The 16,753-nt window shown below is 43.8% G+C and overlaps 1 protein-coding gene and 1 long non-coding RNA gene across 5 annotated transcripts in view; one reads left to right on the top strand and one right to left on the bottom strand.

Annotated features, from left to right (window-relative positions):
• The window catches only part of clpb (caseinolytic mitochondrial matrix peptidase chaperone subunit B), a 31,921-nt gene extending 18,579 nt beyond the window's left edge, over positions 1-13,342 (top strand). For 2 of the 4 annotated variants that reach the window (XM_035623637.2, XM_035623636.2), the window contains exons 6-16: positions 442-539; positions 2,795-2,909; positions 7,380-7,457; positions 9,172-9,227; positions 9,508-9,552; positions 9,969-10,130; positions 10,227-10,383; positions 10,844-10,917; positions 11,044-11,163; positions 12,173-12,277; positions 13,012-13,342. In XM_035623637.2, the coding sequence (XP_035479530.2) occupies positions 442-539; positions 2,795-2,909; positions 7,380-7,457; positions 9,172-9,227; positions 9,508-9,552; positions 9,969-10,130; positions 10,227-10,383; positions 10,844-10,917; positions 11,044-11,163; positions 12,173-12,277; positions 13,012-13,209 (1,208 nt within the window). In that variant the 3' untranslated portion in view covers positions 13,210-13,342. Of the gene's footprint in view, positions 1-441; positions 540-2,794; positions 2,910-7,379; positions 7,458-9,171; positions 9,228-9,507; positions 9,553-9,968; positions 10,131-10,226; positions 10,384-10,843; positions 10,918-11,043; positions 11,164-12,172; positions 12,278-12,417; positions 12,560-12,720; positions 12,837-13,011 lie in introns of those variants that run through there. The other 2 variants (XR_004789923.2, XM_035623638.2) reach the window with 2 other exon arrangements.
• On the bottom strand, positions 12,359-15,806 carry LOC118299704. Its single transcript, XR_004789924.2, has 2 exons — positions 13,328-15,806; positions 12,359-13,218 (listed from the first exon to the last, which is right to left on the bottom strand). It is a non-coding gene; the product is annotated as an uncharacterized LOC118299704 (long non-coding RNA).
• Positions 15,807-16,753: the final 947 nt, after the last annotated feature.

Genomic DNA, 16,753 nt, shown 5'->3' with positions numbered 1-16,753 from the left:
TTAACAAAATCTTTCCTCCAGTTGACCCTTCCCGCTGTGTGGAAGTGTGTGTGCTTTTGTGCCCCGGCAGCCCCCGACCTGCATCAGCCTGCAGTGTGTATAGATTGTATAATAGTCCAGGGTGTGCAGTTGTAGGGGTCAGAGTGTGTGTTATTGGCACGAGTTGCAGATATGAAACCCCCCACAGGGTCATTGCGAGGCTCTTCTGCTTCATTGCAGTTAGCCTCCTGGACCCAGGTGACCTCTCACCCCTAACCACCCCTGCTGGATTGACGTTTTCACCCTCCTGCTGAGGCAGTTTGTGCACGTGCTTGCAATTCTTATAAACAACAAAATTATTATTTTTTTGTCTAAAAGAAAAGGATGTTGATTTGTATGCATTGCAGTGAATGATTCGATTTTTATTTAGCTTGTATTTGTTTGTGTTCACTCTGCACACAGGTGCCAACCCCCTGCAGACCAACGGTTTGGGACACACAGCGCGGGCCTATGCTAAGGAGGGAGAAGTGGGCACAGTACTGCTGGAGTGGGAGGGCAAAGTATGACACATTCATCACAGTCACACACACACACACACACACACACACACACACCAACTTTGTTATGCTTCAATAAAACTGTGCAGATTGTCCAAGCAATTAAAACAGTTAATCTCTATGCAGACAGATGTGTTGATACTCTAGTTGTTCCCTGTGGTTTCCTGGTCTGAATGACTCAGCACCATTCACTCCGCAGACATCTGTGTCATTTACTTGTCCTCATGCAACACAGACACACACTCGTCAGGAGGCCTGTGTCGGACCGGTGACTGAGTGACAGGTGCTATTGAGTCTTACAGATGTGAAAGCTGGAAGAGGTTAACTGGGGTTAAACGCCTGCTGATGAACAAAGCTGGGTTATAGATTAGTATAATATAAAGTACATCTGATATGAGACAATCTGGGATTTTTGGGGGGGGTTATTTAATATTGTGACATTTCGTAGCTTAGATGTAATTTTTCTCTATATCAATGTGAAGGTCTTAAAAATGTATTAGTCTTGAGACCACTTTTAATAGCCAAGTGATAAAATCCTCCATAGCAGGGACATAAAAAATAATCACCAGGACAACCATAATCTAACCAAAGTTACATAATTTATTATTTACATGGATATTTCAATCAGACACCTTTCTCAGCATGAAAAATATCAGTTGTAATAATTCACATTACTGTAACTAACAATAATCTCAAAATATTACCACATTAGTGATATTGAGGTTTGTGTATTATTATGTATTACAATAATACCTATGTGTTTACCATCCTTTAAAATACCCACCAGTTTGGTAAGATTAACTCATAAAATACACCCTCACAAAAGCTTTAAAATAAGAAATAGATTCAGATTTATTTATCATTTATCCTTTACAAAAGGTCACGTGTTTCTAACTGAACAAAGACTCGCACCATGTTTCTGAGCTTGGTTTTATCATGGGTTTGTAGTACAGCAGTATAAGTGGGGTCTGCTGTTTTCTTAAATAAAACTTGAATTATCTGTAGTTATCCCGCAGCTTGACAGCAGGCTGGAGCTAAGTAAGATGGAGAGAGAGAATAAACAGCCCGCCTCCACTGCAGGGTGAAAACCTGGAGTCTGAGGAGACAAAGAGGAGAGGATGAATGAGGCATGGGGCGGCTGCAAGAAATAAAGAGGGAGATAAACAAGGGGAGGGCGGAGGTGAGAGAAGGGGGAAAGAAAGGGAAGTGGAGTGATAAAATAGATGAGCAACAGAAAGGAGGAGAAGAGAGGTGGAAAGAGATCAAATCAGCAGAAGAGGGGAAATGGGTGTCGGAGAAAGGAAGGCAAAGGCAGATAGAGAGGAGGAATGTGTTGAGGAGGAGGAAGGCAGGAAGCAGATAGCTGCTGGGAAATGGAAAGGAAATCTCAAAGTGATAGTTAGTGAAGAGAGAGGGAAAGAGATATTTAGAGGATAAAAGATGTGCTTTTTAAAAGTTTTGTTCCACAATTTAAGTGATACGTGATATAACAAAACCATTGTTGACCAATAAAGTTGTATTCGCGTAACCACTCAGTTAATTCTCCTTATATATTGTCATGGGCATCTGTCTGCATGGCATTCAAAGTTCACTTTTCCTGTTGAACACTATTTAGCGGTAACAGCGTTTCCTAAAGGAATAAAGAGTCAAATAAATGTAATTTATAAAAACCCAAATTTTGAATCGTAATAGTCTGTACAACATGTTCACACGCTCTGTCAATAGACCCTTAAAGAAACAAGAGCACTCGGAGAGCGCAGACCTCTGCCGAGGCTAAACAATCCCCCATCTAGGTCCCTCCCAAAATGTAATTACCTATTACCCTGGACCTAATTTTCCCAGCAAATCCATCCATAACTTTTTGAGTAATCCTGCCAGCAAACAAACACACGAACAATCACATAACAAATGATGATCTGCACAATTGTCCCCTCAGCCGAGCACATACACAAAATGTCTTATGCAAGACAGCGATTGCGGCTCCATCTTCTCTTCTCCACTTCAGTGCCCCATCGTTGGTACGAACTGTGAAGTTTAGGAAGGGTGGTATAGAAAAAAAAAGATGACGATAAAGAGAAGAAGGAACGAGTAGAGACACACCTGCCAACTCTCTCATGTTCCCATGTTGGATTTTCCTCGAGAGTTGATTTCATACATGGCACATTTTAATGTCTTTACTCCTCCTAAAATGCCTTTCTCCTGTTTCTTGATTCATTGACTGTCCTCTCTTCTTTCTTTCTTTTTCAACCTCCATTTAGTTCCAGGAGGCGCAAGCTCGACGGGAGGCAGCGGAAAGGAGGAGGTTCCCCCTGGAGAGGAGGCTGAAGGAGTACATCATCGGACAGGAGGGGGCCATCAATACTGTGGCCTCAGGTAAACACACACACACACACATACACAAAACATTATATATGCTGCTAAACTTATACATACAACGGCCTCACACTTTAAAACCACCATCCTCCTTTTTTTTTTTCTTTCTCTTTATTCCCCCTCTGTTTTCTCTGCATGTTTCTGTTTTCCGCTGCCCTCTCCTCTCCTCTGCTCTCCTCCCTTCCCTCCAGCAGTAGGCGGGTTCAGACAGACCAGCGGAGGCTGTAATTGGTTAATTGTGATGAATGAGCTGTCTGTCAGGCATACACAGGTGCTCCATGTGTGTGTGTGTGTGTGTGTGTGTGTGTGTGTGTGTGTGTGTGTGTGTGTGTGTGTGTGTGTGTGTGTGTGTGTGTGTGTGTGTGTGTGTGTGTGTGTGTGTGTGTGTGTGTGTGTGTGTGTGTGTGTGTGTGTGTGTGTGTGTGTGTGTGTGTGTGTGTGTGTGTGTGTGTGTGAGACAGCTGAAGAGGCCAGGCTTGGAGCCGCCAGTTAACACGATTACAGAGAGAGGAGACATACTACAGACCCCCACTCCTCCCTCCTCCTCTTTAGTCTCCCTCATTCTGCTTTCTCCTCCTCTTGTCTCTCCTCCTTCCTTCTCTTTCTCTTTACCCCCTCGATTCTCCATCACGTCCACTCTCTCTCTCGCTCCTCCGCCCTTCTGTCCTTTCCTACTCGCACTGTGGCCTTCACACACCTCCTGAATCTTTCTATCATCGTTCCACCGCGCTGTGCTGTCCGCCTTCTTTCCAGAATCGGGGTTTGAAAGGCAAAATGATGGAGACAGGAAGAGGAAAAACAGATTGGGGGGGGCAAACAAAGGTGATGGGAGACCAAAAAAAGACGAGCTTTGATGGTAGAGGAAGGAGCTGAGAAGCAGAAAGCTCAAAGCATTGACTGGAAGACAAAGAGAGCGAGTGTAATACACGGAGACGAGGAGGGAGGATGAGTTACAGCACAATAACACGGCAGACATTAAAGAGTTGATATTACACCAGGCATCCATGGAGGCCATGTATTGATCCGCAGACGAGCGTGTGTGTGTGTGTGTGTGTGTGTTCGTTCACAAAGGGATTGTGTGTTATTTTTTACGATTTGTGAAAATAAGAAACCCACTCCCAAAGCTGGAAGAAGATATAATGTGTAATGAGTTAGTTTGAGTTTATACACAGAGTTTATAAACTCATACTAACTCTTTGAGTAGTAGTTAGTTACAAGTGCGAGTGTACGGAGGGGAAGGAGTGGAGTCCGAGAAGGAAGAGAGAATCATGGGACTTGTAGTCTTTGGCAGGGTGATGACTGATTGTTGTTATCATGGCAAATTGTCCTGAAAGGCATAGAAGACATCGCCACGGTGATAAAGGAACAGCTTATTGATCCCCGAGAAGTATTACGGTGAATATATCACACACGCACAGCGAGAGGGAGTGAGAGAGCATGTGGGATGCCTACAAGAGGCAGACAGAGGATCCATCTGTGAAGGTGTACACAAAAACACGCTGTATCTGGTACTGTATTATTTTTGACAATTTTTTTATCAATTTTCATCAAAGGTAGCCATTCTGGCAGACGGAGAGAGGCAGCAGAGATTTAGAGATGAGGAGATGGAGAGGCAGGGATATGTTCTGTAGATAAGGAGACGGCAAATGAGGAAAGGATGTTGCGATAAAGAGAGAAAAGGACTGTTACACAGGAACCAAATTCAAGCCATGAACAACAACATATTTCAACTCCGTAATGTGAGCTCTTACAACGATTTAACATCTAAAAGGTGTATTCCATAGAACTATATACAACTAAATATTGTTTTTCATTTTGAGATCATTCTGTTGACGGAAATTTTAAACGATTTGAAAATCTCTACAGAACAGAACGGGCGAAGGGAAGTTTTATTTCATGTTGTGTGTTTGACCTGAACTCCTCTTGAAGAACAGCTGGCCAAGACACACACACACACACACACACACACACACACAGTACAAATACACTAACTGCCCACACACACAGGAAGGAGGTTAGATTGATCCAGGTTTAGCTCTCAGGGCTAAGAGTTATTGAAGAGAATCATCCCTCTGTAATCATGTTAGAGCCAACCAGACCTGCCCAATGCACACTGCTCTGTGCGTGTGTGTGTGTGTGTGTGTGTGTTTGTGTTTGTGTGTGTGTGTGTGTGTGTGTGTGTGTGTGTGTGTGTGTGTGTGTGTGTGTGTGTGTGTGTGTGTGTGTGTGTGTGTGTGTGTGTGTGTGTGTGTGTGTGTGTGTGTGTGTGTGTGTGTGTGTGTGTGTGTGTGTGTGTGTGTGTGTGAGAGAGAGAGAGAGAGAGACGGAGCTTTCATTTGTTTTGCGTCTCCTTCCTTTCCTTGTTGTTGTTGTCAGGGTCCTCTGAGAAATGTCAGTGTGCCCTTCTGTCAAAGTCGGTCTCAATCAGCTAAAACACACAGAAGGTTACGCTGTCATTCACAAGGCCATTGATAAAGCAGACCGAGCTCTGGAGCCCCTCTTGTCACTATTCATCTCCGACACACTCGTTTGTTCCTCTGCCTCGTTCTCCGTCTCCTTATCTCCATCACTCCTCTCTCTTCCCCCTCTAACTCCTACATCCTCCTTGCTCCTCTTTCCTCTCCTTATCTCTACCCCCCCCCCCCTCTCTACCGTGTCATCTCTCCATCTCTCCATCTCTCCACCTCCCTCATTCAGCCTCTCCTTCTCTCCTCCTGCCACGTTTCTGATCCGACTGCTTATCAGCTATTAGTAGCTAGTTTAACACTCCACTGCATGACACACAGTGGCTTACTGTGAGCGAGCAGGAGGAGGCTTATGATCTTGGTAGGAGGTGCTCTGACAGGACAGGAAGCTGTTGTTTGACACGATGGGAAAAAAATGTTTTTGAGAAGTAAACAGGGACGTGAAGGACACATTTTAGATTCAAACAGAACCGGCTTCAAAATGTAAAATTGAAGTTCTCGTTTAGAAGCCAAAGATGCACCTTGTGTGGAAACAGGTGGGGCAGGGACAGATACTCTTGTGTTTGCCTGTGGGGTGAGTATAACCATGGCCAACACCAAATAACTAGAATTTTGACTTTTGTAACTATAACTTTACTAATCATTGTATTTGTAAGTTGTAGTCCCCAGTATTTATGAAAAAAACAATTGTTTGTTTGATTCATGTATAAATGCAAATCAAAAAGTGAAATACACAAAACACTTACCCGTATGTTGTGTGGCCATTACAACGTGAAGATGCAAAGACGCGTTTGTGTTAAAATATACAAACTCTGACCTCCACCTCAATGTGGGGGGCATGCAGCAAATTGTCATTTTAGACAGTAATAACTTACAATAAAAGCCAAGTTTAGTCTTACAAATAATACACTGGATCCTGTAGACTTCCCCTTCACACTGTACAAATGAGCCCGACATGTGAAACGTCTGAAGAAAGAGTCATAATAACCGATATCACAGCTCCGCAGCAGCATTTGTGTCAACATCAGTCGCACTAACAGGCCTCAAGATTGATTCGCGGCTCATGAGGGAAACCGTTGGCATTTTAGTGTCGGATTTTATCAAGACTCAAATGCTAACTTACCTGAACGACACAATCAGGGATGTTTCTTTCCATTATCTATACCTGCTCTTTTCACGGAGCCTTCCCTGCTTCTAAAGGCAGGCTGAACAGACCAACAAGTTCTTACCTATGAGTTATTTAGAGTTTACATTTCAACTAAAATACAAGTGTGTGGACTGTGGGAGGACACGAAATGAAGGAACACAGAAAAAAAATCAGCCAGTAGACTCGAACCCGGGACCTTTGTTTGCTCTTAGGCAGCGTGCCGCTGATTAGTTTCTGATCCCGTTGGCTCTGTTCATCGATGTCTCTGGTTTTGGGCTCAGGCCTCTCAACGGCCTCAGATTTGGATGAGTTTGTGCTACGGCGTCTGCCTCTTTGCCGAGTGGATGCAACCGCGGCCAAATACACTCTTTCCTCGTCTCCGATCCACCTCATCATCTCGTCTTTGTGTATGTGTGTGAGTGCAGTTGCTGGGGTGATGGCAGGGTTGGGTAGGCACTCCTCTCTAAGCGAGAGCGTGTGTGTGTCTGTGTGTGTGTGAGGCTGCGATCCATGCTAAACTGATTTCACCATGGCCGCGCCAGGGAGGCTAACACAATTACCGCTGGCTAATGGCCCCACTGACTGGGGGGGGGGGGGGTAGCTTTCTGGAGGTCTCTCATCTTGCTCTCTTGCTCTGTTTTCACTCTTCTTTCTCTTCTCTGACCCTTTTCTCATCCCTGCTTTCTCTCGCTTTTATCATAGTTTCTGGGATACCCGCTGCCCCCGGGTCAACTTGGTTCAGTTGGGTGAAACTTAGATTACGTAGTGCAAAAGCAAAAGTCAACAAATGCAAATGACTGAAATAATAGTCCGCCTTTCTTTCTTTTCTCCCCCTCCCTACGTCTGTGCGCTCTACAGCCATCAGGAGGAAGGAGAACGGCTGGTACGATGAAGAGCATCCTCTCGTATTCCTCTTCCTCGGTTCATCAGGAATCGGTAAATCACTCTCTCATCTGTCACAAACCAACACTTCCTCTTTGTTTTGATCTCATGAAGTGACGTTAAAAAAAAATAACTCTTCAGTTTGCTAAAAGTTGCTGCCAAAATAAACACAACACTTGAGCAAGTCAAGATTCTGAAGTACGCTGAATGCTTATGGAGTGCACTGTATTCTCCTGCTGCCAAACAGTTTGATTTGAATGACAAAGAATACACGGGGAAACAAAACCACCTGTCCCATGGTCTACACGCTCAATTCAATAAATGAGTTTGTCTCCGGGATGTTTTATTCATCAGCCTGTTCAAGTTAAGGTGAAAAGTTTTCTTTAGCTGCTTTCAGACTCGCGGGCGATTGCTCGATCTGACACGTTCAAACCAACAGGAAGGTTTCCAGAACATCCTGTGGCGTCTGGGTAGAGCAGCAGGAGGCAGGAGGCAGGAGGACACGACGATGATTCCGCTGAGACTTTCTTGCTGTATTCTCATATTGGCTCACTCGGACATTTTCCCGGAAAGTTAACCAGGGGGTTGGCAGGAATAGTTCCGGAATAATGTCCGGTTCAAAATTTGCGTTCTCACAAACAGGCCCTCAGGAGAAGTTCAGGAAAATATCAAGTCAAGTCAAACCAAACCAAAAAGCAGATCCTTGTGGATAACAGTAAAGTGGTGTGTGTGTGATCTGGAAAATCACTATGAGGACCAGTTAACGCATTTTGATATATCAACATCAGCCTCATAAAGAATCAGAATCAGAGTTGTCTTAATTGTCATTGTAAGTGCATACAAGCCCCGCCCATTTCCAATCCTTTGTTGAGTGCAGGCCATTGAACTCTGTGTTCACCAGCTGTCAAAAACAGCTGTTTAACATTAAAACCCTGGAACCTCTTCCAGTGTTCACACTTCTACACAGCTCTGTGTGTGTGAACAATCCTCAGACTAACGGCAACACAGCAACAGCTATTTTTATTATTGATATCTTTTACTTATGTCTTTTAATCAGCTCTTGAGATTAAATCTGCATCAGCAGATTCAGTCTTCAAAGGGCCGAGCTTGACTGGGACTTCTGCAGTTTATGGAAAAGCTTATATGTTCACAAGCGGCAGCAAGAAGTGTTTGAGAGTGAAGCCAAGAGGGAGACGGAGGGATATTATGGGCGAGATAGATGGAGAAAAAGAGAGAGAGAGTGAGATGACAGGCCAGAGAGATAGATGAAGGAGCGACGGTGTTCATATTCTGTGTTGCCCTCAGCGACAAACAGTGGCCATCAGACATCAATATTAAACACAGCAACAAGACACAACCGCACACACACACACAGTCATCATACCCATATGCATACCAAACACGGGACATCAATATCATATATGAGCATTTATATGCTGAATATTTTACTGACAAACGTAATGTGTGCTTCTGGAGAGCTGGAGATGATTGAAGGCTTCGCGGGCGGAGGCTCTGGGATTTAGGCCAGCACTTAGAGTAAGAGAGAGATCGTCTTTCTGTCTGACATGAGTAAGACTTCCTGAAATCTACTCAAAAAGGCAGGCATTGTCCTTCTTCTTTTTCTTTTTTTTGGTCTGTTGTCTATCTGTTTTGTTTTTTTAATGGAAAGCAAAGTAAGTACATGGGAGCAGGGGTTGTTCCTGCTGGATACTGAATAATTAAATCAAGCCTCTGTTTTGTCTGTCTGGTTTGATGGCGCGTGTCACAGGAAAGACAGAGTTGGCCAAACAGGTGGCCCGCTACATGCACAAGGACATTAAAAAGGTATGTGACGTAGCATCTTGCACACGCACACACACACACACGGTGTATATGCGGGTGTTTTACCTTTCAATCAATAGGTGGAAAATAGGTCTCAGAGATATAAAACACATATAAGACATTTCATTTAGCGGGTCGTCCTGCCCTGAAGAAATGACAGACAATTCAATTAGTGTTGGTTTCCGTGGTAACTGCACATTCGACCGAGTGCAGCAGACAAATACACACTGATGCAGCATGTACAGTGGTGTGGTGTGATGGTTAATCCACTGTGTGATTTCAGGGTTTCATCCGTATGGACATGTCCGAGTTCCAGGAGAAACACGAGGTAAGATACTTGTTACAAATACATTAGTGTGACGTCGCTAAGCAGCCAAAGCTTTTGATATTTTCTCCAGACTGAATCAAACACACACACACACGTGCTCAGTGTGACGAAGATGTTGCTCTCACAGTCATTTCTGACTAGGGCAGAACTGTTGCATCACTCTGCTCTACATTCAAGGCAACAACGAATCACATTAATTCTGTTTATTCACTCATAATGGAGGCAGGAACCTAAATGAATGGTGTTTTTTTTGTGAAGCTTTGATGATTCAATCTGAATCATCATTACGTTGCGACGTTCAGGGACCACATCTGATCCGTTTCACTCCGTTTTAGGTGAAGTGTTTTCCCATGAACCACGTCTTTTGTGTCACATTGTTAAACTTCTCTCTCTCTCTCTCTCTCTCCCTCTCACAGGTGGCAAAGTTCATCGGCTCTCCGCCGGGGTATGTGGGACACGAGGAAGGGGGTCAGCTGACCAAGCTGTTGAAGGCATGTCCCACCGCTGTGGTCCTGTTCGATGAGGTAGACAAGGCCCATCCCGACGTCCTCACTATCATGCTGCAGCTCTTCGATGAGGTGTGTACACAAGCAACAACACGCAGAGACAGATGAAGATGTCACACCTTTGTCGTCCTTTATGTCACAGCTGATGTTCCCCTCTCTCTCTCTCAGGGCCGTCTCACAGACGGTAAGGGGAAGACCATCGAATGTAAAGACGCCGTCTTCATCATGACATCTAATGTTGCGAGTGACGAAATTGCCCAGCATGCACTGCAGCTCCGTCAGGAAGCGGAAGTGGTCAGCCGCAGGAAGTTCGCCGACAAGCTTGGTGATTTGACGTTAAACTGACTTGCATGTATTACCATCAGGATCTACAGCTTCAGCTAAATAAATTTTACCAGTTCCCACATTGTGAACCAATTAAAACAAATTCTGGCACATTACATTTTCATCTGTTGCCATAGTTTAAAATCAGCCTGATTATGGCATGTGAAGTATGTTCTAATAATTTTGCTTGTGAGATCATCTGAATTTATAGTCGGGACTTTCATATATGTTTTTCATAAGGGTCAAGCTGATCGTCTACTTTTAAACGATAGTGGAGCTTCATATAATGATATATTCTTGCGAAAATTACTGTTTCAACATTTTCAAGACTGAAAACACATTCAGATGACCTTGAGGTTTTTGCTGCTACACTGTAAAGACATACAGTAGGTAGCTGTCAGCAAAAGTTAGGTGAATAAAAGCAGAAGTGAAATTAATATTAACCGTGTGCTTTTCCCCAGAGGATGTACAGAAAAGCGACGACATCAAAATCCCCCGACAGTTTAAAGAATCTGTGATTCGACCAATCCTGAAGGTAAAACCATGACATTAAAACACAAGTAGTTGTTTCATTGGTGTAATGCAGACTTGGGTTGAGTTAAACTGGGAGTTGGCTCGAGAGGCTGTAGTTGCCATTCTTTACCGTCTTGTTTCCTCTAAGGCTCATTTCCGGAGGGACGAGTTTCTTGGGCGGATCAATGAAATCGTATACTTCCTGCCGTTCTGTCACTCAGAGCTGCTGCAGCTGGTCAGCAAGGAGCTCAACTTCTGGGCCAAGCAGGTACGTGACACTGTGCGCACAGGAAAAATCTCACCACAGAGAAATACCACAAGGCTCTCCCAACTGAACCCACCACGATTATAGCCGATACTAACGATTCATAACTCGTGAGACGGAAGGAATTCTCCACTTGTTGAGCCTGCGCCCACGTGTCTATTTCATACCTCTAATAAAAGAAACTAAGAGCTTAGCTTCTGTGTGCGTCTGAGAGAAGGAAAAGGGACATTTTCCGTTAATCGTCCTCTTGAGCAGCCGACGATTATAGCGCGGCCCTTCCTCCAAGCGGGATCCACCCTCATCGTTCCGGCAGCCGCTGAGCTGTGCAGCGAGACACACGCAGATCAATATGACGTGCCACTGCTGCTCACTATAATGTGATTACCGCGTTTAACATGTGGAGCCTTCATCAATATTTAATTATTAATATTACAGCTGATGTCCTGACAGCAAACATGGGTCCTGCGGGGGCGACTGAAAGGGACCTGACTCGTGACGCTCACCATGAGTCCGTTTGTCTGCCTTTGCTGTATGTGATGTGTGTAAATGTTTGTGTTCTTTTTTTAAGCGTCTTATAATAACAGAATCCTCTAGAGCCAATTTTTATTTTTGCCACTAACTCATATTAGATAAATAAAATGTTTGGTTCTCTCATTATCGCCTCGCAACAGCATTTTCTAATGTTGCAATATTAGCATTCATATCTCTGGAGTGAAACGCGGCGTCTGGTTTATTGAATGGAGCGTTAGCGTCAGTGGCTAAACGGGCGGCGCTGATCACTCCCATTGACCGGTGTTTGATGAAAACGCATTAAGGGCCTGTTGATTAGCGCTGGCAGACATGTTGCTTGACATTATCTCCTCTCTGCTGTTGCACTCATTTCTTCCTCTCCATCTCCTCTCTGTCCTTCTCTATCCCTCCTCTCTTTTTCCGATTCACGCTATATGATGCTCCTGTGGTCTACAGCTTTTAACCCGTAACCTTTTTTTTAACCTTTTTTTTCCCCCATTAGGCCAAGCAGCGCCATGACATCACTCTTCAGTGGGATCGCCCGGTGCTGGACCTGTTGGCGGGCGGATATAATATGCATTATGGAGCGCGCTCCATCAAACATGAGGTATGTCCATGATGTAAGACGCAAAAACGTCTTTAAAGGCCTGAAATTATATTTGTTCTCGAGGCCTTAAAAGATACTGAATTCATTTAAAGGATTTATTTTTTTCATGTTTTCATAGTTTCATCTACCATTTTTATTAGTTTTCACACAGAGAGATGTTGACAAAGCCACTACAATGAAACAGGCCAGTAAGGAAAGCTGCAAATATTTAAAACATAACATGTCAACTTTGCCATCATTTTGACTTCCACTGGATTTATTTACATCTCACCAATGACACTGGTGAGTAAAATATCATAACTGACAGGAGCAATGGCCAAAACTATGAAAAAAGTCATCTGATTAATGAGCCTATTTTCCATTCTCAGAAAAACAACAGTCTGATATTTCTTTCTAAGTGTCACACTTCATGTGAGTTAAAACATTTTTTTGTTTTTTTGTAGATGAGGTCTGTGATACATACTTGATCAAGGAACAGCCTCCAATAAGCAAAGAACAATGTCCAATATCAGTTCATATCTTGCTTTTCGGGATTGAGCAGCGAAGCTCAGGACAGCAGGTGCAGAAAGTAACAGTAACTTTACAACTGAAATAGGAATTTAAGTTAGTAACAAATGAGTCAGCATACAAAATAGGAACGCTACAGCTAAAAGCAAACTCAATGACTCAACGACGTAGATACAATTTTCTGAAAAACGTGAAAGCAAACTCTCGCCTCGTCGCTGATCCCTCAGGTGGAGCGGCGGGTGGTCAACCAGTTGGCCGCGGCGTACGAGCAGGAGCTGCTGCCGAAAGGCTGCACGCTGCGTCTGTCCGTCCAATCGGAGGGCGAGGAGGAGCAGAGCTCGCTCTGTCTGCGGCTCGAGGTGGTGGCAGAGGACAGCTCATCGAGGACGCTGGACATCCGTCCACCGCTCAGCCCCGAACACTGACAACAGGAACTAAGAACACGACACAGGAACACGAAGGATCTATAACAGATATGTATGCACACGTTGTGTCATCATCATCATCATCATCATCACTTGTTGATGTTGCCAATAAAATTACCTCTGACAAACACAACATCACTGCCTCTGTTTCGGTGCACACATGCAGTCATTCCATGCCAACTCGTCCACATCATGATGCAGTACATCATCTGCCAACAGATCAAATAAAACCAACACACTTCTCAACTTCATAATCACGACAGGCCTTCGTAGACTCATTCCATATGAGACTCAGGCAACAGGCCATGAAATATAAATGTGTTGCAGTTCGTTGTCGTAGCATCGAGGCTTCAGTGTGTCGTCATCACGTTCATCATACATGGACGCCATCGTGTTGACCAATAAAAGCTTTGCTTTGAATTATGTTTGTAAAAGCCGACCGGGGATCCACTTTGCGGTTAGCTAGTGAAAAGTGAATGTCCACATTGTTGAAGTTAAAATATTTAATATTTATTTAAGCTATTATATAGTACGTGAGTTAAGTTAACGGCGACGGACAGTCGTACGTCTGGCGCTGAAAGGATGAGTGGCGGTCCAGGGGCCTTTATTTAAAGCGATTGCATGAAGTGGATATTGATCAGAAGAACATTTAGTGCAATAAAAAAGTGATTTATTCCAAGATGACAACAATTTTTGAAAAAATCAACCGACGGCCAATTTCCCCTGCGAAGGAAAACGAGGCGTTAATGACCAAAGATGGTTTGACATTGCCTACGTTTGACATTGTCTTCACTTTAATGCAAATTTCACATGTGGAGAATCACTCACCAGCAGAACTACATAAATAAATGTAATATGTAATATGTTAAAAAAAAAAGCTTATTTATTTATTGAGTAAATAATGTGTTAGTCACTTAGTAGTCACTTTGAATTATGGATAATAAAACAGCCTGGTGAGTCGTCTCTGTTGATGCATGTTAAAGTAAAGGAGTGTCGTCTGTCACCACAGCATGCTCTGGTGCTGTACAGTGTGTTTGTGTCCGTGTGACATGAAGAGAAATTTAGAGTCATAAAGAAACAATAATCAAAAGTGTTGCATCATAAATGTTTGAACAGCGTGTTGACACGGCGGCAAATGTAACCGAGCGACGTCTCTCATTGTTGTATCCGCTGTGTAAATAAAGACATCACGACACAAAAAGGGAATTCCTCTGTTTTGTTTTGTTTTGTTCTGTTTGTGTTGCGCTGACACTTCTGATGGATGGATGGATGTGTGTGTGTGTGTGTGTGTGTGTGTGTGTGTGTGTGTGTGTGTGTGTGTGTGTGTGTGTGTGTGTGTGTGTGTGTGTGTGTGTGTGTGTGTGTGTGTGTGTGTGTGTGTGTGTGTGTGTGTGTGTGTGTGTGTGTGTGCGCGCACGCGCCTGGGTGGGAATTCTGCAACAATAACGCTTGTCCACCTTGTGAGACGACACGACAGAGGAATTTGATCGGAATCCTTCTCGGTGTGGGGGCCGTGTCGTACGCTGGGAGCAAATGCAGCAACGCGGTAAATGCTACAGAAATGTAGAAAGCATCACACACAAACACACACACACACACACCATGCAGGAATGTCTTCCCTACAGGGCGGAATTAGCATGCAGGAAAAAGAACAGTGACTCTTGCGGTGGCCTGCCTGGACCCCCCAACAACACAAACAACCCCGGCTTGTTTTATTCCCTGTTGTCTCCTACGAGGAGGAAGTGTCTCTCCTGTGTTCAGAAATAATGCTGTCATTCATTCTCTGAACCAGTATTTTTTTGATATATATGCCACTGCAGTGTTCATCTTAAGGGGCTGAAATAGTCAATTAATCAATTAGTTGACTGGCAGAAAAATCTAAGAATTTTTTAAGAATAAAATGGCAAAAAATAAATAAATAAATACGGGATCCTTTCATGTGAGGATCAATGTGAATTATTTTTGTGTGTCTGTCACATTGTCGTCTGAACTTGCGACGGCACTTGCAAATACTTTTGGGCATTTTATAGGAACAGTGTTTAATCTAAATGTTTACAGATTAATCAGAAATAGTAATTTATATAGTTTTAAGCCCAGATTTTCCATCCAGTTTCCATTTTAGGTCTCGTCTCAAATGTTACAAAGCTTGAAAACCTTAGAATAAAACTATGTTGTACTAACTCTCCATCTCCTTTATGATTCATATACTGTAGTTTAATAATAAAGATCAGTGACGAACGATGCCTTTTATCTGGAAAAACTTCATGACTACAAGGTTACTCTGTGCTTTTTTTTTTTCATTGTAATTTGCACTGCAAACAAATAGTCATACACCTGAAGTGTCGCCTGCGTGCTGTGACGCTGACGGGGGGTTAATTCTCGACGCCCACAGCAGACTTTCTTCTTTTTTTTTAACATTGGACTTTTGAAATGGCTGCATCTGGACAGTAGATCGGGTTCTGCTGTGATACCTCGAGGCTTTTCCCATCGCTTATGACCCTCAAACACATCGAGAATTTATGGTTTAAGGAAGTCAAGCTGGCACGAGTGTGTGTGTGTGTGTGTGTGCGCGCGAGTGTGTGACGCATGTGTGTGTATCCATTTACCCTCCCCGAGGAGGAAGACAAGAAAAAGAGGAGAAGGAGAAAGGGAAGAGGCTCTTAGTCTGTCCGTCAGGCTATTTCTGACTGCTGCCATTTCTCTGATTAGATTATGGAGAAACAGAAACCTGGCCCCTCCATCCCTCTCCCTCTATCTCACTACATTTTGTTCACTCACCCCCCCCTCCTCCCTCCTCGTCCTCCTCCTCCCTCGCTCTCCTCCACCTTTCCCTCACAGCCCTTCCTTCTTCTTCCTCTTCTGTCTGTCTGCCCGTCCGTCCGTTCGTCCATCTGTCTCTCGTCCTGCACCTTCTGCTGATGATACAAATGGAGGACAGTTTGAAGTGCAAGAGACCAATGGAGAAGTGAGCAAGAGGGTAAAAAGGTCAAACATGAGAGGCATGGTCACATGAAAGACCAGAGAAGAAGAAGAGCAAGATGCGCACTTTTGATTTGTACAAAAACATAAAGAGTACAATGCATTTTTTTGGGCACAACAGTCTATGAATTTCTTCCCTTGAAGATAAAAGTGGATCAGTACAAGACTCGACCAGCTGCAGCATTTGTGCATGCAGAGACAATAGTCAATGATATATATATATTTATTTAAACCAGTGATGATATGTGTCAGGAGCCTGTTCCAGCACATTGTAAGATGCCAACAAAGCAGAATAAATACAGCAGCCACAGAAGTTTAATTATTGTGCATTTCCCCGGACCAGACACCGACCAGTAGTCCTGTCCCCGCCCAATGCTGTGTCAGTTAGTTTATGGGGATTAGATTAAAATTATTATTATTGGATAAGATTATGCAGCTGGTACAGCTCAGGGGAGGGTTACACCGCTGACTTTCGTACAGAAGGTCAGGGTTTGATTCCTGGTTGGGGGGGGCTTGGCTAACATCCAGTGTGGGCCCCTTATGTGTCAAAAATTGATCACTTTGG

Source organism: Scophthalmus maximus, chromosome 11 (genome assembly GCF_022379125.1).
Source record: "Scophthalmus maximus strain ysfricsl-2021 chromosome 11, ASM2237912v1, whole genome shotgun sequence".
NCBI lineage: Eukaryota > Metazoa > Chordata > Actinopteri > Pleuronectiformes > Scophthalmidae > Scophthalmus > Scophthalmus maximus.
This window is presented reverse-complemented; position numbering and strand designations above follow the sequence as displayed.